This window comes from Triplophysa rosa, linkage group LG7 (genome assembly GCF_024868665.1).
Source record: "Triplophysa rosa linkage group LG7, Trosa_1v2, whole genome shotgun sequence".
NCBI classification, from domain to species: Eukaryota; Metazoa; Chordata; class Actinopteri; order Cypriniformes; family Nemacheilidae; genus Triplophysa; species Triplophysa rosa.
The window spans coordinates 4,179,646-4,204,446 of NC_079896.1; the positions used below are offsets into that span (position 1 = coordinate 4,179,646).

General features: G+C 36.0%; 1 protein-coding gene across 16 annotated transcripts in view; it reads left to right on the plus strand.

The window, feature by feature from the left end:
• The window catches only part of ptprt (protein tyrosine phosphatase receptor type T), a 214,112-nt gene that overhangs the window by 131,577 nt on the left and 57,734 nt on the right, over window positions 1–24,801 (plus strand). For 7 of the 16 annotated variants that reach the window (XM_057337370.1, XM_057337367.1, XM_057337369.1 and 4 more), the window contains exons 11-16: window positions 1,111–1,213; window positions 4,170–4,443; window positions 12,471–12,507; window positions 14,222–14,278; window positions 19,589–19,724; window positions 23,472–23,504. In XM_057337370.1, coding sequence (XP_057193353.1) covers window positions 1,111–1,213; window positions 4,170–4,443; window positions 12,471–12,507; window positions 14,222–14,278; window positions 19,589–19,724; window positions 23,472–23,504 — 640 coding nt within the window. The remainder of the gene's footprint in view (window positions 1–1,110; window positions 1,214–4,169; window positions 4,444–12,470; window positions 12,508–14,221; window positions 14,279–19,588; window positions 19,725–23,471; window positions 23,505–24,801) is intronic. The other 9 variants (XM_057337373.1, XM_057337375.1, XM_057337378.1 and 6 more) reach the window with 4 other exon arrangements.

Consider the following 24,801-nt stretch of genomic DNA (forward strand, 5'->3'; position numbering starts at 1 on the left):
CATCCTCCTCAAGTTCAGCTCTGTTTCTCTGGACCGCGGCATTAACCGCCAGTTAGTTCCATTTCATAATGACGCGCGGCATTTATACCGCACGCCAGACACCATTTATTAAAAGCCTATTGTTCACTGAATCTAAACAACATAATGAGACAGATAGAAAGAAAGTGTACTGTATGATTACATTATAATGAGTCTGGCTTCACAACAGTATGCTTTCTAGGAGGAATTTTTGGCAAAAACAATTATTAATGTATGTTTGGTGTTTGAGTGGCAGATCATTTTTAAAGTCAAGAGAAATCCACCCACCATGACTTGTGCATAACATTAACAGCAGTTCCAGGGTTATTTAAACTGTGTACCTGTAGCTCAAACAAAACGCATTGTTAAAATATATAATTGGCTTTACGTTTATGTTTTCAAACATTGTGATGAGCTCGGCCCCATAGACTTTTATTACAAGTGCTTTACTGTAAGCACAGCTTTTGCTGTTGAGTTGTAACAGATGGTTTCCGTACAACTTCGCATGTTTTGAACCCAGAAGGTTCATATAAAGCTTCATTAAAAATGTTATCCCATTACATACATATGAATATTTTTATATCATTTTTATGTACTCTACCATTCAAATGTTTTTTTCTTGACCTTACAAATCGTTTGATCTGAAGGCATGTGCTTACACGTCTGAAAATATTTGGTAGACAACAATATAATTGTGCAAACATATCAGTGTCTTTCATCACAAAACTAACATTTTATGTAATAAAAATGTTTTTGAAAGGGGTGTCTTGGAACAAATAATAAAGAAAAAGTAGCCAATAAGCCTAGAATGGATGTGAATTTCTTCAATAATTCTCAGGGTAAAACCTCAAGACGTTGACTTATAAAATACCAGGAGGATATTTTAACTATATATTTATATAGTTTTAAGAGTGACTACACTGAACATGCTAAATATACATCAAATAAATGATATTTTGTTGTCACACAATTCCCATATTTACATTTGTGTTAGTTCATACTGTAATTTTGTTGAGTTTTCTATTATATGAAGAAAATAGCAAGTAAGCGTAATCGTTTGAACAGTAGTGTATGTGTTTTGTATGTTTACAGCTCCATCTATGCCGGAGTACGAGACCGATTCGCCACTCAATGAGACTGACACGACGATCACTGTCCTCTTAAAACCCGCCCAATCACGAGGAGCTCCAGTCAGGTGAACACACGTCTCTCTCACAACATTAGACATTAAGGAAGATTTCTTGTGCTGATGTCCGATTTGAGTAAATGTTGGAATGAACGGTTCATTAGACTAATAAATGACAAAGTTTGTCATCGCCATAGGTTGGACACTGACAATCCCCGAACCCCTTCATATGTTTCATTCTAAAGATCTTAAAGCAAAACACAGTGAAGGACAAAATACACCACAAATTCCCCATGATCTCTCTTCTCATCCAGGCAGCATCTAGTTTTTGGGCTGAATGAAGAAGTGCAGTACTGTTGGTCCTGAGGGTTTTTAAATGCACTCATTCAAATAAGCGTCATTTGTATGCGAAGCCTCCGAGGAGATCCTGGTCCATTTGGCTGTGTTTTGGCGCAGAAACAGAGCTGTCCTCTGTGTTCAGACTCAGTTCGTGAATGTGCAGCAGATTTTGGCAAGTTCTTGAAATTGCACGTCGCCACATACTTGGAAGAACGACTCTACTCAAAACTTAATGTTCAACTGGAGTCGATCAGGGATTTTTTAAATGATTTTATTGCATGGACTGTACATTGAGTTGTATTTTACTACAACCAAAAATGATGATAGATGAAAATACAGTCAGTGTAACTAAGAATTAAATATTTCACTTAAAAATTGCCCCCATTGACTTTCCATAGTCATTTTAATTCTACTATGGAAAGTCAGTGGGGGCAAATTTTGAAGTGAACTTCTCCTTTAAGTGCCGTTTATTAAATAAATTGGAACATTACGTTATAAATTGCTCCATATCTATTCTATTCTTTACTAGTTTTTGTTTTGTTTATTTTTATAATTCTATTTTGTTTTATTAATATAATACAATACAATACAATGTAATATTCGATCTAGACATGTTTTATGGTTAAACCCACAGCCGGTAAGATTAAATCAAGTTTTTATTTTATTAAAGTATACACAATATTGTCTTCTTGAATGTCAATGACCCCGAAAATCCATAAACTTCTTTATAAAGAGTATACAGCTGAAAATATTTATAAGTACAGTAGCTTATAATATTTGGTCTACACTGCAAAAACTGATGTGTTAAAAAACAACATCACTGTGTTAATAGTATAATGACACATGCTGTGTACTGTAGATTTCTACACACATCGTGTGCATTTTATTAAAAAAATACCACTGGAAAGATTAACACAGTAAATGTGTTATCTCCTGAAGGGAGGGCGTAATTTTAAAACTAAAATACTTTACATGGTAACACATTAATTGCTTAAAAACACACATTTGTGTGTTAAATTATCTGACACAATTTGTGTGTTAAAATGGCTTGCACACATATTGTGTTAAATTTGACACAACATGTGTTGTCCCTGAACACACTCCCTACATGTGTTAAAATTTGACACAACATGTGTCATTTTTAACACATCACTTTTTCCAGTGTAGTTTATAGTGTAAATAAAATTGAATCAAGTAAAATTAAGTGAAGTTTTATTTTTATTGTTGTATTGTGTTCTATTCTGTTCTATTCAAATAATAATATATAATATAATACTGTATATGAAGAGTTTGGTTCCAAAATGAGATAGCCGTTTTTAAAAAATTTCAAAAATCATGTTTTTTTATTGTGCATTCCAATTAATATCAATCAAACTGCGGTTGGTTTGTTTTGTTTTAAGCCATAATAACTCAAAAACTACAGCTAACACAATAAAACACAATAAAAACATGATAACATAATAAAAAACATGATTTTTTAATCATTTTAAAAACGGAGTTATCTTATTTTGGATATTTGTAATATAATATAATATTTGATCTAGTTTTAAATCAAGTTTTACTTTTTATTTTATTGAAGTATACACATTATTTTTTTCTTGAAAGTCCATGACCCCGACAATCCATAGACTTCTTTATATAGAGTACACAGCTGAAAATTGTTCATAATTACAGTAGCTTTCGACCAGGGGTTACTGCGGACGCATAACATTCCGCGCGCACTTAAAGCCATTAGTTTGAAATGGTGCGCTTCTGCATCTGAATGAAAAAGGCAGGCAAGCACATGGACCATCTTTGGTCATAGGAAATTATCCCTTATGAAAGATGCCAGATTAGAGGCTGGGATAATTTGCCACGTCTTTTCGGCGAAACATACATTTCCCTAATTGCACATAATTGGAAAGTATGTTCTTGCCGTAAGACCGCGTAATTACGAACAAGTACTATTAACATGGGGAGCTCAAAAGATGTCCTTATCTATTCACAGGGTCTGCGTACTGAAACACGCACGTGCACCTCTTCAGTCCTTCCCCATAACAAGCACTTTCAAAAAGCCCCGTGCGCACGAATCCGCCGCTTCCCCCTCGAGCTAATTACGGTAGTAGAGATTTCCCTCTGCTGGCCCTCTACCGTATCGCCTGCCTCATGGGGAGATGCGTTTTTTTGCTGGTTTAAAGAGTGTTCTTTCCAAGGAGAGAGTTTAATAGAGATGTTTAGCAGCTACTTGTAAATGTTCGAGATTTCTTGATGGTTGACAAGGGCTTTTGTGCTTCTTGGAAAGCCATGGGAAGAGACGTTCTTGATGGTTTAAATGGCACTGTAAATTGCCCGGGGCACAACCCCATGGGTGTTTTTGGTTATGCTGTCACTACCTGAAGTTATCTTCCAAATCAGACACTACTGTGTGCTTTGAAATGATCTGTTTTGAACAGCGCTATACAGTACAAATAAAACTGACTTGACTTCAGAAGACTCCAGAACACACAAGGAAATGCAGTCAATACAACATGAAATCAAAATACATATTTGATTTGTGGTTTTCTCTACCCACTTTTTATTTTAGCTGACATCACCAAGGCCACAGGAAAAATATTTCAGTCAATAATATCATAGCACACAAATTAAAGTCTCTCACTGAATACTCTGAATACACTGAATAAGTACATTGATGTTTTTCTTTCACCAGTGCCTATCAAGTTGTGGTTCAAGAGCAACGCAAGCAGAAAGTTCGTCGAGCCACTGACGTGTTGGAATGTTTTCCGGTTCCAGTCAGCTTCAGAAACGCTTCCATCTTGGATTCACCGCACTACTTTGCGGCCGAACTCCCTCCGGTTAGCCTCGCCGTGGTACAACCCTTTACTATAGGAGACAACAAGACGTATAACGGTTACTGGAACGCTCCACTGTCACCAGCCAAGAGCTACAGCATTTACTTTCAGGCCATGAGCAAAGCCAACGGGGTGAGTATGCAGTGGGGTCATTTCGATTTCAAATGAATTGGGGAACTCATTTTTATAAAACCTATGAAGAACATGTCATAATTCACACCAAATCAAATAAAAGAAATTATATTTTACACGAAGAAAATTATACAATATGTGTAATTGTGCTTAAATGTGATGAAAGTAATGCCATATAAATATAATATAATGCTATATTGTATATATATTAGGACTGTCAAACGATTAATCGCGATTAATCGCATCCAGAATAAAAGTTTGTGTTTACATTATATATATCTGTGTACAGTGCATATTAATTTTGTATTTATAAACACAAAACATACACATACTTGTCTATATATTTAGGAAATGTTTAAATGTATTAATTTATATTTACCAATAATTTAAATTCTAAATAAACATTTATTAATTGTTATATTTTATATTTTTCTAAAATAAATGCATTTGTGTATGTGTTCATAAATACAAAATTAATTAGCATAGTATACCGACATAAATTATGTAAACACAAACTTTTATTCTGGATGCGATTAATCACGATTAATCGTTTGACAGCCCTAATATATATGTGTATACTGTATGTGTATATATACAATATATATATATATATATACTGTATATATTTTTTATTTTTATGAAATGTGACTGATGTGTGATTACAGTTTTTAATAAAAATAAGTTTGACCGCAGAAAAACGCACTTTAAAATGAATTTTATTTATTTTCTGATGGCCAAATGAGTTGAAATATACAGTAAAATAAATTAAAACAATAAATTATTGTACATTAGTAACATTGGTACAAAGTATACTGTACTGTACAGTAAACACAATTTTGCAATTATGCAAATCTTATAAGATAAATATTCTAGTTCACAGAGCATTTTTTTATATATAGCCATCATATAATCGGGTATAGATATTAATACATAGATCTACATCACGGGTCAGGATCTCAGCAGGCGTAATGCACTGTGTAAAGGCTCTGCCTGCATAGCTCTGGTTTCTGATATATGTGGCTCCAGATTTGATTGGATTTCATTCAATTCGATCTTTCAGTCTCAGGCGAGTGGAGAAAAGCACTCAAAAACAACCTCAGACCGTGACCCAGATAATTTGATTGGAGATTCATGCATAAAATATGGATTTAGGTTGGTAGTTCAGATTTGTTTTCAACTTACCTTGTTCCAAGTGTGCTCGAGAAACCCTTAGTGTAAAAGAGAGTCGTCGGATTTTTCCATTTGCGTGCCACAAAGTAACAAATAGATTCACAATGCAATTTGCTGTAGAGATTACCTCCTGTATTGATAAATATTCACACTGACTTGACATCGCATATACAGTATGTATGCTGTATATACAATATTGTTTGAGCTTGAAAATCAAAAAAGTGTAGTTTATACTGTCAACCTTGAAAAATATTTGTACACTTCATATAAAAATGTATGAAGTTGATTGCATTTGATAACACAATATCAATTCAGTGGCATTTATTTTAAAGAATGGTAACAATAACCTTTAATGAAACTTACTTTATACAGTACATCCACTAAAATTGCCTTGATATCAGCGAAAAAAGAAAAGTCTAAGAAAGTAAAGTTAGTTTTGTGAAAGCTCTAGTACTTGTTTGCAAGTGTCACATTGTGACATTTTATCTAATGCCTTGACATTCATACTTTTGTAGGTGTGGCTTATGTCTTCAAATACTTTTAGGGGGTCTCTGTAGAGTCGTGTCACATGACCAGTGCCTCATTTCTAATGTCTATAATAAACTATATTTGATCAATGTCTGCGGATCTGTAGTGCACATTAAACGTTGAGTTGCTGCTCATTATTTCTAGAAAATGTGGAAACTGTAGAGACTTATAAAGGCCTCCTCATTTGCTTAAAGGTGAATTGTGTTGACTTTCTCCCATCTCATTTTAATATGCAGAGTCGGTAAAGTAAGCAAGCCATTCGTAGGGTGATTTATGCCTGACGCAAGCGCATGTTTACATAGAAAAAGTTGCAAAGTGGAACGTAAAAATGTGTTTTTTTGTGAATGGCTGCTGTACATTTCTGTAATGACAGAAGCGGTGAGAACCCATATCTTGTTATAGTCTTCTCTTCAACATTTTATATTAAAAAATATGTTTTTTTACGGAAAAGTCTACAACTCTGAGAGAAATGTTCATCCAAATCAAAATAAAGTAAGGCATTTTGGAACCAAATATTTTCTTAAATGGATTCCAGCGACACTACATCCATACGATACGGAGATCTCATAAGGGATTGCCTTGGGTTGGGTTCATCGCATCGTTTTGCCAAAGATGCGCGAGAGAGATGGAGAGAGAGATTAAGAGTGAGGCTTCGGGAGTTGGTCTGAAAGTGTTTTAAGCTAAATTAAGATTCCTCCACTTGCTTTCTCCCTCCGGTGTGTTTGTGAACGCCACAGACGCTCGGACTAAAGAGCAAGTAATTGCAGCTGCAGGCGTCTTTTGTTCAGTACGGGGACACACAGTAGAGAAGAGCCACTCGGCCGTTTAAGTGGCTGAAGAATCAGACAGAGATTGAAACAGACAGCTTTTAACAAATGGAAACCGCACTCCGCGTCCCGCCGGCTCTCTGGCAGGTAAAGGACAGCCGTTTGGAACACTTTGTTTCGAATGGCGCGTATCATTTATGGAACAGATGCGTTCAGGTACGACAGCAAAAAAGAAACAGAAGGACAAATGCATGGCATGCATTTAAAATCCAAAGGTAAAAGCCACTGTTTGATGGAACAGCACTTTATAAAGTTTATAAAGAAACAAAAATAAAAAAACACATCCACACTTCCACACTATCAAATTTGAGAAGTTTAAAAACTCGTTGCACTGAAAAATTGTTTCCTGTTGCACTGTAGTTTTCATTTGATTACGGAGCCCTTTTAGGGACATGGGGTGGAAAAAGTATGAAAGGGAAGAGAAAAATATTTTTTAAAGCTTTTGCGTTCTCTCGCAAACATTTACGTTATATCGCAAAACGTTATCGTTAAATCCATAATTGAAGGTTAATATCTCCCTCTTGCAGTTTTTTGGTACATTTAATTCGTGTCCGAGCGCTCATATCGAAGCACAAGAAGACAAAACATCTCTCTCATGTTGGTTTGTGAGTGGTTTTAAACCTCCTCGAGCGTCTCGCACATGCTTTGCACATTGTCTGCGAATCTCCCGCCGTTTCTTTCTTCATTTACACCTCGCGCGGCACTCAGCTGTCACTCTCACCTCTTTATGTAAAGCGCACTGCTCTCCATGAATGAAAATGCACTAGACAACATAAAGCCCGTCTGATATCTGGTTTCTCTTTTGTTTAATCTTCTCGCTAATACTTCGCCAAGACGAAAGGTGTTACGCTCAAAGCGACATCTCCCGGAATAGTCACGGCTCCATCTCAGATACGCCCAGATGGAGCTTTGTTATTCCTTCTTAGTGAAGCGCTCTTTCTTCTCGGCTCCTAATGTGTAGATGATTGCCTCCAGAGCGTCTTGTCATCTTTTATTCTTGCGTTCATAATTCGTGATTATAAGCATCCATTTCACAAAATAAGTGGAAACTGGGTGAACTTGAATGAAATTGTGAATTACTTTTACACGTATTTGGGTTTGTCTCTTTTTGTGTCCTAGGAAACAATTTTTACTTTTTTGGTGTTCAGGTGATAGCTGATTGAAAATCAAGGACTCATTGCCATTGGTGCAAATGGTTGCGTCCTGGTTAAAAGAGCCCGGCTTCATGTCTACATTTATACTTTAATATTTATAGTGTACTTGTACATTCCCAGGATCGAACGTATAAAGTGTTCGTTGCTAGCTTTTATAGACAAAGATTACTACAAGTGTTGTAGGCTGATATGTGCTTTAAAATGTGTTTAGTCGGTGGATTTGATACATTCTTTTTTTTACTTATAGCGGCCTAAATTTATTGGACTTTGACCTAGCTCATTGCTGTTTCCTTCAGAGGTTGTCGATGTTGTTGTTATCAGGCGAGAATTGGCACCAGCATGTCAAGATAAGCGTTATGCTAACTAATCCATAACATGGTTGAGAATTGAGTGAGTGACCAACTAGAAAACTTATTGACTGTAAATCTGCCGTCACATGGATTATTTTTGGCAGGCATGGCAAAAAGACAGCGTGACGTGAAATCCATATTCCTTAACTTTCCAGGATAACTGTTGAGTATTTGTCATAAGACGTCTGTGGTCTTTTTAAACATGTCAATAGAAATGCATCACTCAAGCTTAGAAACACTTTAACACCTGTCGGTGAAAAGTTATTTCAATACTTTTTAATTACAGCTTTTCTGTTTGTGGGGAGATATTCTGTCCATTTTAATTTATTTTCTTTTAATTTATATTTATTTAATGTTGACATATACATGTACTGTATGTATATAATAATTATTATAAAAATTATATACCGTGTATATATTTATATATATATTAAATAATAAAAAATAATCAATATATATATATATATATATATACAGTATATAATTTTATGGATGAGTGTGTATGAAAAATCTATACAAAGTCGGCACACCAAAGTTCCAAAATGTCACACGTTTCGAAATGTCACACGTTTTGTGAAAGTCGATTAAAACTTTTGACATTTTTTGAGCTTTTGTGTGCTCACTTTGTATATATTTTTATTTGATTCGATTTTGGTTGAGCACCCATTTGAAGCTGATGTGCGAGCTTTTACTGAGTTCTTTTCTATGGATGAGTATATATTAATATATATTAAAATGAAATAAAGAAAATGATTTATGATAATAAATAAGAAAATACATTCAATATATGCTGTGTATAGTATGTATGCATATGTATGCATAAATAAATATAGATAAAACATTAAAAATACATAATACATGCTGCATACGTTTACACTGAAGCCGACCTGAGCAGAGGGCTCTTTACTTTTATTTATTCATTTTTTGGTATGCAAGCAACCAACCAGAAATTCCAAACCACACAGCGCACAATGGTAATACCACGGTACCTGTTGTTAAAGGAGTAGTTCACTTTCAAAATAAATTTTCATGATAATTTACTCACCCCCATGTCATCCAAGATGTTTATGTATTTGTTTCTTTAGTCGAAAGAAATGAAGGTTTTTGATGAAAACATTCCAGGATTTTTCTCCATGTAGTGGACTTCAATGGACTCCAAACGGTTGAAGGTCAAAATTACAGTTTCAGTGCAGCTTCAAACGGCTTTAAATGATACCAGACGATGAAGAAGGGTCTTATCTAGCGAAACGATCGGTCATTTTCTAAATAAAAAAAAAGTATATGCTTTATAAACACAAATGCTCGACTAGCACTGTTCTACGATGCGCGTTCATGACTTCACGTAATTACGTTGAAAACTTGCACGTTCAAATTGTAAACACTGACTCGGTACTTCCGCCTTCGTCAAGCGTGACCTTTTCTATATAATTACGTATTACATACGTATTACGTATTACATTACAGTCATGACCGATCGTTTCGCTAGATAAGACCCCCTTATTCATCGTCTGGTATCGTTTAAAGTGAAAAAAAATGATGATTTTGTTTTCCCCTTCATCAACATTGTGCAGTAAGTCCCAACAAGCTTATTTTCACCTACTTTTACAATAGCCATCCAAGTCTGGCCCTGCTTCTCTGACAGCAGCCTGTGACGGACAGATGGAGCGGCCACATACTGTATGGATCTTTCTTCGCTCTGTCGCGTCAGTCCAGTGGCTTAAACAGATGACGAAATGAGCCTTCACTGACAGCCAGGTCACATGTTTGTAACTGCCCCAATCCAGCACATTGAGAGTTAACCTTTCAGTATCAGCAGTGTGTGTTCAGGGGTGTTGTTGTGTTTGCATTCATCAGCATCTGTTAGATGTGTATTAAGCAGTCTTATTGGTTCGACTGCCTTGAGGCAAATTGATATGTGCAATGAAGTGTCGTCAAGGGGATTTTTGATATTTTTTTAAGAGTGACGCCTCCAAAGACATATTGAGGTTATAAAATAAGTGCAAGGAGAGAGAGATGCGTTTTTATTAGTGGGGTTTGCCAAGGCAGGCATCGCCATTACCATTGCTTACACTTGGGGATCTCGGTTATTTGAGCCTTACAGAAATTTAAGCCTTATAGTCTTTTTTCACCCTTTCGTCATTCAAAAACTGCGCATGACTTTTTTCTCTGTTGAACACAAATGAAGATATTTTTAGAAATGTGTCAGTGGTTTGGTGTGCATACTATGGAAGTCAATGCGGGTCATTGTTTTTTTTAGCAGAAATCAGCAACCAAATGTTTTCCAGCACCGGGACATATAATACATCACTATACTATTTCATTTTATTTTTAGCATTAGGAAGGAAACATATACCTTGGCGTTATCTCTCCTCTCAAGGTCCTGTGCCGCGTGTCCATTAATTCTACACGTCTGCTGCGATAGTACACAAGAACAGCAGATCTAATCAAAACAAGTGGAGGTTGTAAACGCTCTCGCAGAAGCACATGGTGGCATCTGTCTCCCTGTCTCATAGCTCTAAACTTCCACGCAGGATTCGCGCCGAAATCTGCCGACTAATTAACACCTGTCACACCGCACATGGCATTTGGAGGATGAAGCTGAGATTTCTATCATAACAACAGACATCGCAAAGACAGCCACGAATGCCTAATGCCTCCTGAAAAATACAATAGAGCAATGCTTACATGGTGTTCTGTATACTTGTTTACCATGGGATTTACAGGGTGCTAGAAAGAATTGTAGTACTTACTGATAATATTGATACTGAAAATGTGTACCTTGAATTGCTTTGGGTGTAAGTCGCTTCCAAATGCATTAATGTAAATGTCAGCATGGTATTACTACAGTACATTGAGTAGAACAGAATCAATGTTTTATTGCACTATTCCGATGTCAACGTTGTATTCCATCTTTGCTTAAGGCCTTTAAATGTGTTGTACGATATCCTAGTGCATCAGATTTAAACGAGGTACATTCTGTTAGACAGGTGAGAAACACACGTTTTCGGTAGATAAAGCATTATAAATATTGTAAAGCGTTGTGTAGAACTTTGTGGCTTATGAAATATAGCAAAGATTTCTGCAGTTATGTGGCCACGGAACCGATGCAGATGTTTCTGGAATCGTTGTTCTCTTTTGGACTCATTTTGTAGTATTGCAGAAATAAAAGACTCAAGATGAATGTTTAAAGGTACAGTTTGCCCAAACATTTTAATTATTTAATAATTTATGAACTGAACACAAACAAATAATTTTATTCCGTCAAGTCATTTTGTTTCGTCATTTTATGTGGGTTAATAAACGTAGTCTTAAATGTGTAATTTGTGTAATTTTTCCTAGGATCTATCGACAGAAATGCATTATAATATACATTGCTATGTCTTCAGAGGTAAATAAAGACCTTACACAATGAAGCGTTATGTTTTTATTACCTTAGAATGAGCTATTTCTATCTACATACACCGCGGGTCCCCTTAAATGGAATTGGCCATGTTGTTTCTACATTAGCCCTAAATGCACAAACCGCCCTACAGAGCGTGTTTCATAAATATGTCAGCAAAGAAGTGAAAATGTGACAACATCTTAGCCCTGTGTCAGCCACCGTAGTGCTTCGAAAGGGAGGGGTGGAGTGAGCCATTGGTTGTAATTCACAACCTCACCTCTAGATGCTGCTCAAGTTCATACACTATACTTTTAAGTGAAACGATGCGTTACACTTAAGAAAGAAAACCAGTCATATTTTGAGCTAATTTAGCAAAGTGAGTATTTTTCTATTTTTCTATATAGCCTCAGCGTTGTGTTTCTGTATCCCTCACTACCATTAAAATATTGTTCTGTAATGAACTGCGTCTTCATGTCACGCACTTCGTGATGAACGTAACCTGCACTACGTTATGTTGCAATTACTAAGATCACTGTAGCTTGACAAAAGCAATGTTCCTCAATTTAATATCATTCTGACGTTTAATTAAAACGCTAACTCTCTCTTCTTCTTTCAGGAAACCAAAATCAACTGTGTGAGACTAGCTACCAAAGGTATGAGAATTGTTTCACTTATTTTTAGCTCGTACGAACGACACGTTTTACTGTTGGGAGTTATTTAATATGATTATTATTTGTGTTGGTCGTGCTTTGGGAAAGTTAATTGGTTCAGTTGACATTTCGGTCGTTCAGTCTAATGAAATTGAGTCACAACTGAAGTCCCCGTAGCCTAAGACACCGAAAACCTATTCATGTTTCGGTTGGAATTAAGCAGGCCTCACCGATGGATTATTAAAGTGATATTTGCCTCCACATCCTTAGAGACCTCTGGTTATATTGTGGAACCCATTACTAAACATGATGAAGGACAAAGGCGTTTCATTTAACGCGTACAGTCTGAAATACCTTAACAGTTATATCAGACTGAGATTGAAAACCCGTTTTATTTTACCTGCATGATTATTTGCCTCCGGCCAACAGTTCTGTTCAATTTATTTTGCTCCATTTCATTCCCCCTCCCGCTGTAGAAGATCCTTTTACATAATCACATCCAGATATAGAGTAATCGCAAGAGACGTTCTATTATTTAATGGACATCACAGAAGTAATAGGCACTATAGCCATTCAGCGCTACAGAGACATCACATTTTTGATTTTACCTTCTCAGTTTTTCTTTTTCTTTTCCCTCTGGCTTTCATCCATCTTATTCAATAAGCTTCTGCACACACCTGTTTGTTTGTTTGCTTGCTTATTTTTCTGAACTCATTTCGTTTCGCTCCATGTCAGGCTTTTTTGCTCTTGTCATGCCTTGTTTTCCTTTCATATCCCAGGTAGTGCGTCTTAAGTTGGGTTCTTATTATGACTGTCAAACAACCAATTACTTTTATGTTTCTGCTTTAGGAAGACATGCTTTGTGATACGAACGTTGAGAGTTTAATCTTTGTTTACGTCTTTTCTTGCCTTTATATTGCTGTTTTTTATAGGTTTAGATTGAGGGGCGAATTCACTAAATGGTTGTCTCATGTGAGAACAACCGGAAATGTAGTTTAACCATGTGACATGCATTAGCCCCGTTTGATGTTTTCAAGCGCGCACATTTTTTCGATTACGCTTACAAAACTAGCTCTATTTAAGAGATGTATTTACTTGTGTATGTTTTGATTGTTTGTTGAATGTCGATTCAGATGTCTTGGTTGCTATGAAGTATGCAATATTTGTGAGCATTCTTCGCAACCAAAACGACAGCATTCGAATTGCGTCGCCGATGCAAATTAGCTTAATTCATGTATCAAATTGTCTGCTAACAGCGCAGACGGCGCATGCTTATAAATGACGTGCAAATCATTCTTAGTGAATTCCCCCTCGTGCATTTGGGAAGCATTTCTCTTATTCCTTTCAGTTGGAATAGAATTGCAAAGCCACATTTATAAAGGCTTAGAAACTTGGAAAGATGAAAGATAAAGGAATTTCTTTCCTATGAAAGGAAACTAACTTTTCTAACTTTGCTATAACTCTCATATCTTCCCTGTCAGTTCCACCAGATGATTCTGGAATCAAATTAATTCTCCCTTGCGTAATAACCTCTCGACTCATGACATACAGTATATGTTTCCTAAATGTATCCAACGATTATCAGTTTCCTTTCCAGCCAAATGTTACTCGCTCAGAGAATCGATGATCAAGATGAAAGCATAAATCTTTAGACTATTTTTTTCTTTCCTTCTTTTCTCTCATGCATGCCGGCCTGGAACTTAAAACCTTGTCTTAGTGGTAATAGGTAGGGGACAAAATACCACGCCCTACATTCTTGTAATTCCCAGTGAAGGTGAATATTTTACCATAGTCAAATTTTGCTTTCTTTTTTCTTCATTTCATTCACATACCCCGCGCTGTTGTTCGCCTCACTCCTTTTTTCCTTTTGCTTTCGGATCTTGTTCTTTTTTTTCTGCTTCTCTCCATTAACATCTTAATGCATTTTTTTGCATGCCTGGTCCACTAAAAGTCTAGCTGGTTTTCATTGACCTCATTGACACTGCTGTAACTGAGACCCTGAGAATGTGCAGTGCCACCCACATGTCTCGATTGACCGTTTTATTATTATTATTTCATGTCGAATAAGGACAGAAAGCCTCTCTCTACTGTGGTTTTGCTCATGATCTTGTTAAGCTCTGAGAAACTGAATCCGTGATCCAACAATAGTTCTATTCAGGGAAATAATAGCTATCCACAAATCGAAAAGTTGCAGTAGGTGATTCGTAATTTTGATTCTTCAGAAATGATTGTTCAATTCGACCATTGAAAGTGGTACATTGTAGGACTGGGCGATAAATCGGATATTTACAACATGGACACAAGAATGTGATGACTTTCTACGAATGTGATATGCAATACTGTATGCGATGTGATAATCCAACACAATCTCACAGCAAAAACGTGACTAGTTTACGATGTGGCTAATTTTGGCTAATTCGTACAATCTCATTCGTACATTTTAGAATGATTTGCTTTTGCGCCAGTGGCGTTATAGCTTTAGGGGCAGGGTTAGGGGTGGGGCTTCAGTATTGCTCATTTCCTAGTTATCGAACGTTTTGTACGATTCACAGCGTACAAATTCATACGAAAATCAATTTAAATTTAATAGACTGTACATAAATATTTAAATATTCAATAAAATAGCTTTAAAATGAATAAGTTAGGCTATGTGTAACCAACATACATATTTCACATTCTTTCTGAAAAATAAACTTTGACTATATATAACTTTTTGAAATAATCAAATCATGCAGTTATTGCAAACCATTATTTCAATCATATTTTGCAGCCCTAATTTACAGTTTTCTTTTAATGTTGTTTTGAATTTAACCAACATTGTAAATACAGCTATTCATGATATTTAGCTATAAACTCTCTAAAATGCACACGCTTTGGGTATACATGAAGGTATTTTAGGCTTTCACTTGTCAGATATGCATAAGAGCTTAATAATATTCTGAGCAAATGTGCAAAAGAGAGATACATGTACGTTACCTTACCTACAACTCCACCCTTACATATGCCAGTGACGGCTTCACCCGACATGACCCCAGTCATACACTCTGACCTTCCAGCCTAACCTCTGTATATGTGTGGTTGTGTGTGTGGTGTGTGTTTGTCGGCATGTGTTATTGTTCCTGCTCATTTAATATATGTATGTGTGGGAAAATTGAGTGTGTGATCTATCTATCTATCTATCTATCTATCTATCTATCTATCTATCTATCTATCTATCTATCTATCTATCTATCTATCTATCTATCTATCTATCTATCTATCTATCTATCTATCTATCTATCTATCTATCTATCTATCTATCTATCTATCTATCTATCTATCATCTATTTATCGCACACACCCGCACGAACACACACGCAGGTGTCTATACACGCAATGCGGTTCGGTCAAACACGTCTCATTGCTTCTTCCTTTCCCTTTACGATCACATACAATATGTTCAATCGCCCTGACTGAAATTACAAATTGCTGGCACTAAAATAGCTCACTAGTAGAGTCCGTTAGCGGTCCGTTATAATGCTTAGTGAACTGATTCAGACAGAAGCTGTGGTCATTATTCTTTAAACTGTTTTAATAATTCTTATGTTTTGACATTTGGTTATAAGGAAGCATAATAGCATCGTCAGTATTAAATCTGAGCAAACTTGAAAATGTATCTTGGTTGTCAGATATAAGTGGAACACGACCGCAGTTAATGTGACGAACTATTTACAGTACATCAACAAATCACCTTGTTGATTATATTAGTGATTGCAGAAATTAGCAAAAAGAAGTGAAACCAACTCGGTCTGGAATCATTTGTTGGCTTAGTTTGATATTTTGTAACTAATGCAGTAGCTTTGGCCAAATACATTTCAGAGACACTAACAGGGACTATGTGATAGAAAGACAAAAACAAAATTGTAGTATATGCTGCCATCTCTGTGCAATCTCAAAACCTTTTTTTGTCTAAAAGTATGATGCATTTTGCAAGCAGACTTTGAGATTGAAATCAATTGGTAGTTTACATAGATCTCTTTGTTTTCTAAAATGTGAGTAAATGCTTTATACCAGCATTGTTTAATAGCAATGCTTTATTTTTTATCCAGAACCCAAACGAAATTGATTTTATACTAACTGCCATTATAGTTCACTGTTTAACTTTGAATCTGGCCAGGACTTTTAGCATCATGTGTCATTTACATGACGGTGTGATCTTAATCCAGATCCATTTCAGATTGTAATCCTGTTAAATTCACCCAACTACGCAGCTATAATCTCAGCGACCACCCAACAATAGTGATATCTGTCTCTGGCACAAATGCCATCGCCCTCCATAAAGCCCACAGACTTGCTTTAAATAAAGTTTGATACAGCGGTAGCTTTTCTGCTAACAGATCCGCTGAAAGCCTTGCAGAATGATGCCAATTAAAACGCCCACCCGTTTATGATAGGGATTAGATTTTAATATTATGAGCTTTATTAATAATTCCTTTTTGGGACTTCGGTTTTACCCCTTTAAATGGTTTGCATATTGACATTTTTATTGAACAGTGGCTTGTGGGTGAGTGGACATTTATGACAGTGGCTTCTAATCAAGGGTGCATTGTGTTTGCGTTTTCTTACCGTTTCTCAATCTTCTTACCTTAAGATGTTGGTATGGTTTTTCAAGGGTGTTGAAGCAATGAAAACACACACAGCGTAGGACATAAGCAGCAATGCACTTACAATAGTCTCTTTATGCCCCTGTTGGGAAACCCCAGACGAAAACTTCCATCGCAAGCGTGTCATAAAAGTTGGGAAAATGAGCCAATCTTTTGGTCGGATATTGGAAATGTTGTCATGTTTGGAGAATAGTGTTGGCTAGGATAATATCAGAAATAGATTGAACAGCCGGTTGGAGATTTGTGTGTGTGTGTGTATCATGAACTGTTGAACCCAATCAGATTTGACCAGACTGAGGATATCGAGTTCAGTTACTACGCTGTTAGAACCAAAGAACAGTATATTTCCCGTCCACATACACCATACACATCCCAAACATCCTCCTACAGACAGCTTTAGATGAAGATAAAACGTGTTTGGGTGGAAAATCACTCTCAGAAAAGAAAATAGTTGCAATGTTAGAACATATCGGTTGAGTTTACTTTCAGAGGTCAAAGAGAAGCAGAAGTTGTGATTTTGTGTCTCAGAAAGATGTACTGTATGATTTGGGGTTATTTGGAGAATTTTTTAGTAAATATGAGCAATTTCGGGGAAAGTTTAACTGAAGTTCTCAGAACTAAATTAAGATACTAAATTAACTTTGTTAGTCGTACAATGTGTAGACTCGTACAATTTACCATAAAGCCATTAAGTGTCTGTTAATGGGGTGTTTTGGGTCCATTCATACCCAAGAATGATGACTATAGCTATGAAGTTTTAAAAATGTCTTTAAATTGAAGGAAAGTACTGGAGTTCACAGCACAACTTTAACTTTAACCCTACAGAGCGCGTTTCGTAAATACGTTATCTCCTTCAGCGAAGAAGCAAAAACGTGATGACATCTTAGTCCTGTGTCAGCCACCGTAGTGCTTTGAAATGGAGGGATGAGCAGTGGAGTGAACCGTTGGTTGCAATTCGCAACCTCACCACTAGAATACATTTCGTACACTGGACCTTTAAAATCGAAACTGCAGCGTTCAAACTTACAAGAAACATAAAGATATTTTCTTGTGTTTGCTATAATATTTATTTTTATAGTTACTTTATAGCTTTATAACTTTATAGTTATCATTTTTGGCGGGTCATTAGGGTGTTTTTTTCAAATGCATGAGATTCAGGATTGCTGGTGTAGCTTTGTCTTCTGTTTTAGATTGGGTTCATATAAATACAGTTCAAAAAAATGAAAATTTTTTAATCTTCTCACGCTCATAAAGAACCTTACATTTGGTGGAATTAAAAAATAAATACACATGAAAGCGAGCCACCCCCACACTTGTAAACATAGATCAATGCATTAATACTCTACTGATCGTCAAAGGTTTCGCACTGGCACAAGCACAAGTTAAAAGAGAAGGAGATTTCAATGTAACACAATTGTTTCGTCTTTGGAGAAGGCAATTGCACGCTTTGAGATTTGTGCATAGGTATTTTAGGCAGCCATTCATTTCTGTCTTTTTAACGCGCTACAGCCTTTCATTTTGGATGTAATATCAGGATTTATGTCGATTATTATGCGTTGGAATAGGTTTCATTTTAGTTCGCCTTTTAAAAAGCCATATGAAAATGTCAACCCAATGATCACAATCTTCAGCTGTGAATTTATGGCATCAACTGCAGCAGCTGATGTTCTTTCTTAGAAATAATGGCAATTTCACAGTAGAATTACACACCTGATGAGGGCAGATGAGCTGTTCGCTGCCGGGACACGCTATCTGCACAGCATTTTCGGAACGTCATGCATGGCCATCCAGGTTTCATACAGATGCCATTATAATAACAATAGACCTGCGAGTTGTTGTGCATGCAAGTATTTAGCACCCGTGCATACACAAACACGCACACAATTGCCCTGCATGATTTTATCATCATCCTTTTTCAAATCTTTGTTTGGCTGATCATTCTTGTCTCTATATTTTGCCTGCATTTATTGCGTTTATTTGTCTTTGCATTCACTTGCATCCTCACGAGAGCACTTTCTAACCCAGAATCCATAGGCCCAAAATGTTTCATTTCACCATAGTGATGCAATATTTGAAAGCTCCTTTAGGTCTTTTTGTCTCTTTGTGTGTTTCCTGTGAATTAATACCATTCAGTAAATGATTCCCCTTTGCCATAGACCCACACATAGTAATTATCGATGTCACTTGTGCGTTTGTTTTGTCTGTATTTTAATGCCTTTGATTCATTTGATTTTAATTGCGTGTTTGTGTGTGTGTCTTTTGAGTCTTTTGTGTTCGGATGAGACTTTGGATTGATGTTTATGTGTGATGTTTGGGTGTGCGGGAGATTGAGATGTGTTGTGTTTTCTTTTTATCCATGTCACTGTAGAGCATTTCTCGGCAGCTCTTGTCTTAGTTAAAAGCTCCTCTCTCTTGTTTGTGATGTACTTGTTGCTTCAAAGGTGCATCTACCCAGAATTCCAATGACACAGAGCCTGAAAAGCAGGTGGATAGCACAGTGAAGATGGCAGGTGTCATTGCTGGAATCCTTATGTTCGTCATCATTCTTCTGGGCGTTCTCCTCACCTTCAAACGCAGGTATGGCTCACACACACATAATTCTAAATAAATAATAACCATAAGTTACAAATACAAAAAAACCCATTTATACTGTATTTGAACAAGAATACATATGACATATTTTTAAAGATTCTGATGTTGTCAGTAAGCGTTGCTCTCGAAATACTCTTTTGTAACGCTTTTGTCTCCTGGTGAAACATGCACACTGGCTTTCTTTCATTGCATCACTTCCTGTCACCTACTTTACCGCCCACCCCCCTTCTCAACACATCTCTTTCTCGCACTTTTGTTTTCTGAATCAAGCCCACCTCTCATGTCATTCTTTTTACACGAATCCGCCACTGCCCAAAATGTCTCCTGCCTTACACCCCCTCATCTCTGTTTTTGGTTTCTTATTGGCCGTATTGTCTGTTTATGTCTTTTCAACTGGATGTGTTTTTAGTGAATTCCCAAAAGTACTTGGGTAAAATGTTTACCAAAAACCGTTTGCATCTTTTCAAACAAAAATAATCTATTACTACAAATTTTGCGATTGCTTACTGCTTCACTCCAATGATGAAGCTGATGATGAGTATGCATTATAGCGTAAAGGTCCAAGGACAATAACTATAAAGTAAAGATGCACCGATACTAAATTTCTCCACCGATAGCCGATAATTCGGAGTGATATCTGCAGATACCGATTTTCAAGATTAGATGAATATTTCGTAACGTTCTGAATGTTATTTATTCATTTAATGACTATTAATATTAAACATCAAACTGGTGATGTTTCTTAACGTTTTCTATATACAGAACACAAATTCATGACATTTTTCCTGTCCTCTTTTGATTGACAGGATATATCGGCCCTGATCATCGGCTGTTTTTTAAACTATCGGCCAATAGTGTGAAAAATAGATTTTTTCAACCGATACCGATTTTTGGCCGATATATCGGTGCATCTCTACTACAAAGATTACTATAATGAAAACTGTCCACACCAATGGAAGATTAAGTTGTGTTAGATTACATGCTGCAGTTTTACACTTAACATGTGCCGGCCCTTTAAATTTAAAATGAATTTTGATTGGCTGTCAATGTTTTGTCATTCAGAAACGGAAAACGAATCACTCTAAACGTGATCAATCATATCGTTCTTCTGTATTTATACACTCCATGATTCTCTCAAATTTGTAACCATTTCTAAAACTTTATCTTTAGTTATCGTCTTTCCTTATGCTTGAATTTTTGTTTGTTTCAAAAATCTGATTTGCTCAGGATTGCAAGGTTATAACCTGGATGTTCGTTCGAGTTTGAGGCACATTGCCCACGTGAGCCCCAGCTGGATGTACAATAGCGGTTAAATCAATAAGCTCTATAATTACTATGAATTGTAAAAGAGAGCTTGTCAGCACCATTGTTAATGTTTTAATGCTATCTGGAACAGGGTGAATTGAAGCATAATGACATATGTCGCTATTAAAAGAACAGAAATCAAAAGGTTAGCCGTGAATAGTCTGGCTAGGTGTTTATCTTCCACAATCTGTGGCACTGAGGCACTTCTGGTATTTACAGGGCAGAAACTTGAAATAGGCTCCACTCTTATATACGGGAATAATAGCTTGTGCCTTTTTTCTTTTTAAATTCTCTGTTGCATTCTTGAGACATAAGTTATAGGCAGATACTGTACAGTAGCTCCACAAGTCTGTGTTCTCAAATAGGTCCTGTGTAAAAAATGTAGAAAGTTTACTTTTACTTATAGTTAAATGGCATTCAGGATTCTGTTCCAGACATGTAGCAAACTGTGTTGCTGTCTCCATTGTATGTTTGATAATCAATATTTACTGATTGATTTGCTCTACATGGGAAATACGTCTGTGAATGCAGGAGAGACCCAGCTAGAGATAAGTTATAATAGAAAACACATCATGCAACATGAGGTATCTTTCAAAATGTATTTCAAAGCGCCGTTTTATCCGTACAGTTGCTTTGAATCTTGTGTAGTTAGAAAGATTATTAGGGTTTGGAACGTAGTATTCAAGAATTCTCTAGACTTTAAACAAGTAATGTACTCCGTTTTGCAATTATTGTAGATTTTCACCCTAGTTAAAGGACAATTTACAGGACATGCTCTGTATTCAGAGAATAAGCAAAAATGGCTTGTCTTTTAACTTTGATCATTCATATTTTAGCCGGTGACACCAATGGTTAAGTCAGACGATGATGTCTCATGGATTTCAGCATTTACATGTTTTTACGTCATCATGAATTATTTGTATGGCATAAAATGCACGTTGGCTCATAAACTATGCTTATTCATCTGTTGGAATTTCTGTAAGGCATGTTTTTGGAAGACAAGAGAGATGGACTTCATTTTTAAACTAATAACACAGGGATGAATGGAGTGGACAGGCTGGGTCTAATGGCAAATTGATGTTTTACTTCTTGGTAATAAAAAGTCCCCTCAGGCATCTTTGACCAAGTCTGGGATAGATTCAGATTAATAATGTATGACTCATATATCTTTTAAAAGTTGGAATTGTGGCATTTGGCCGTCTTCGTTTTCCACAGGAGATTTGGCTCTGTTGATGTTTAATTTGGACACCTAAATATACTTATCCCGAAAGGATTTTGTAGCATTGATGGTGATGGTTTCTGTGTGCTGCCTGTTATGTACAAGAAGACATATTTTACCCTAAAAATGGAAAAAATGTGTCTCGAAATCTGTCAAAAGTGTTGGCATTAAATACAAAATAAAAGTACAATTACAAATTCTTTAAGGAAAAAATGTGCAATACAATATATATATATATATATATATATATATATATATATATGCAATACAGTATATATTATAGAACTTCTAAATGTACTTTTAATTTGTATTTACTTTTTTACTTTTGATGTTTTCTGCATTTACCAGTATTTAAATAATAATGACAATTACATATTCGAACAGTGAAGTGAGCAAGTTTTAATATTTTTAGATATTTTTATGATATTCTTAACACTAACCCTAACCGAAAATGGCTGGCTTATGTTGTCAGTTGTTGGTTATTAAGCTGGAATAGGAAGAAATTAACATTAAAATAACAAAAAAGGCATATCACGTTTAAATATTCTGAGTTTGTTTTCTATTAAATGCTTCAGGGGAGAAAAGATGCTTAGTTGTCATTAAAAATATGCAAAAATTCACATCTCAAATGCTATATTTTCTTAGAGCAAAAATATTATTTTTATTTTATTTTTAAATTATTTAATTTTAATTTTTTTATTACTTTTTTACTTTATTTTATTAAATTAGAAATAGGACACAGGCCATTTTCATGGTTGTTTTTATGGCAGATTCCTTCCACTCCTAAATGTGCTTTTTAAAACTAGCCTCACAATAATGTCAGATTTGATTTGAAATTGGCAAATACAGTAACTGGAGACATTTCTGACGGCAATGTTTTTACCCATATCATACATTATGACCTGTATTATTAACCTTCAGTTTTATAGTGCCTAATGTGATTTACTCACACATTTGTCTGGAACATTTTCATCTCAACATTCACCTGCTCATTCAAGCTTCTCCATTTCTGCTATTGTACGATGAGTTCAGATGAGATGCATGCGGCGCAGTATACATTTATTCAGTGTTTGGCCGACCGCAGGAAAGATGCTCTATTATAAACTGATGCTATAAAGGTGATAGTGTGTATGTGTGCGCGTGTGTGTGTATTAACCTGTAGACTCATACCGTGTCTTTATTCCTCTCCTCTGCACTGCGTCTGCTAGAGAAATCCACACCTGGAGAACTCTAAGTGTGGGGTATTGTATGTTTAATTCTAGCCACAGTACACATTCACTGCCTGTTTGCGCACCATTTTGCTTAATTATTTGATCCCATTTGTGACATCTTTTTACGCTTTATTCATTTTTAGTTTTTTGGGTTTTTGTCTTTTACAATTTGGCACATGCACTGAATCTTTATTTCATTTGTTTGTGTTAGTTGTTATACGCAAGCTTTGTTCCAAAATCCATTGAGCTACATCAAAGCCTCCTAAACAACCTCCTAACGTCACATTGAAGGGATAGTTCACCCAAAAATGAGAATTCTGTCATCATTTTCTCACCCTCTTGTCATTTCTTTCTTTCTTGTGCAGAAGAATGTTACCGGCACCCATTCACTTGTATTGGTTTCGTGTCCATACAATAGAAGTGAGAGCCCAGTCTCATGAATTGCGTATAAATAACACGCGCGTTGCATTATCGTGAAATACGTACGCCAAAGTTAGATTTTGCGTGCATATGATACGCCTATTTTTGCATGTATATGATACGCCAATTTAGCGCACGTGCATATTAACCGGCAATTTGTCTTATTAACCTGTCCCCTAACCCAAACCCTAAACCTAATGTTAGCGTGCGTGCATATTATAACCTCTACCCAAACCCTAAACCTAACAGTATTATTTTAATTATTTCAGTGTTTCCTCTTCATGTACGTTTCAAAATGGCTGCTCTCCAGCGAGGTGCACGCAAACATTGGCGTATCATATGCACGCAAAATCTAACTTTGGCGTATGTATTACACGATAATGCAACAGCATGTTATTTATACGCAATTCATGAGACTGGGTTGGAAGTGAATGGGTGCTGGCGCTGTTCGGTTACCAACTTTCTTCAAATTATCTTCTATTTTGTTCTGTAAGAAAATGAAAATCTTACAGGTTTGAAATGACAAGTAAGTAAATAATGACAGAATTCTAATTTTGTGTGAACCATTCCTTTAACCTCACGAGTGACTGATTTGGAGCACCCTACATAGGCAGCATCAACACACCATGCAAACAGTGCTCATGACAAGAAACACAGTTTTGGGTAAATTACCATATTTAGCTATGCTACCTATTTTGCGATGCTACCTTAGAATTTGGCATCTTTTGAGGTGGCAAATTTTGGGTGCATATGATGTCTTAGAATGCTTATTACTAGGTAGCTCATTTGTTTTTGGAACACTGCACATGAAACTTTCGCTCGCTATCAATGTGGCCTGTGTTTGATGTGCATTTTGATTTTTTCCTCCTGCTTTTTCCGTTCTCATTTTATTTGCTTGCTATGCATT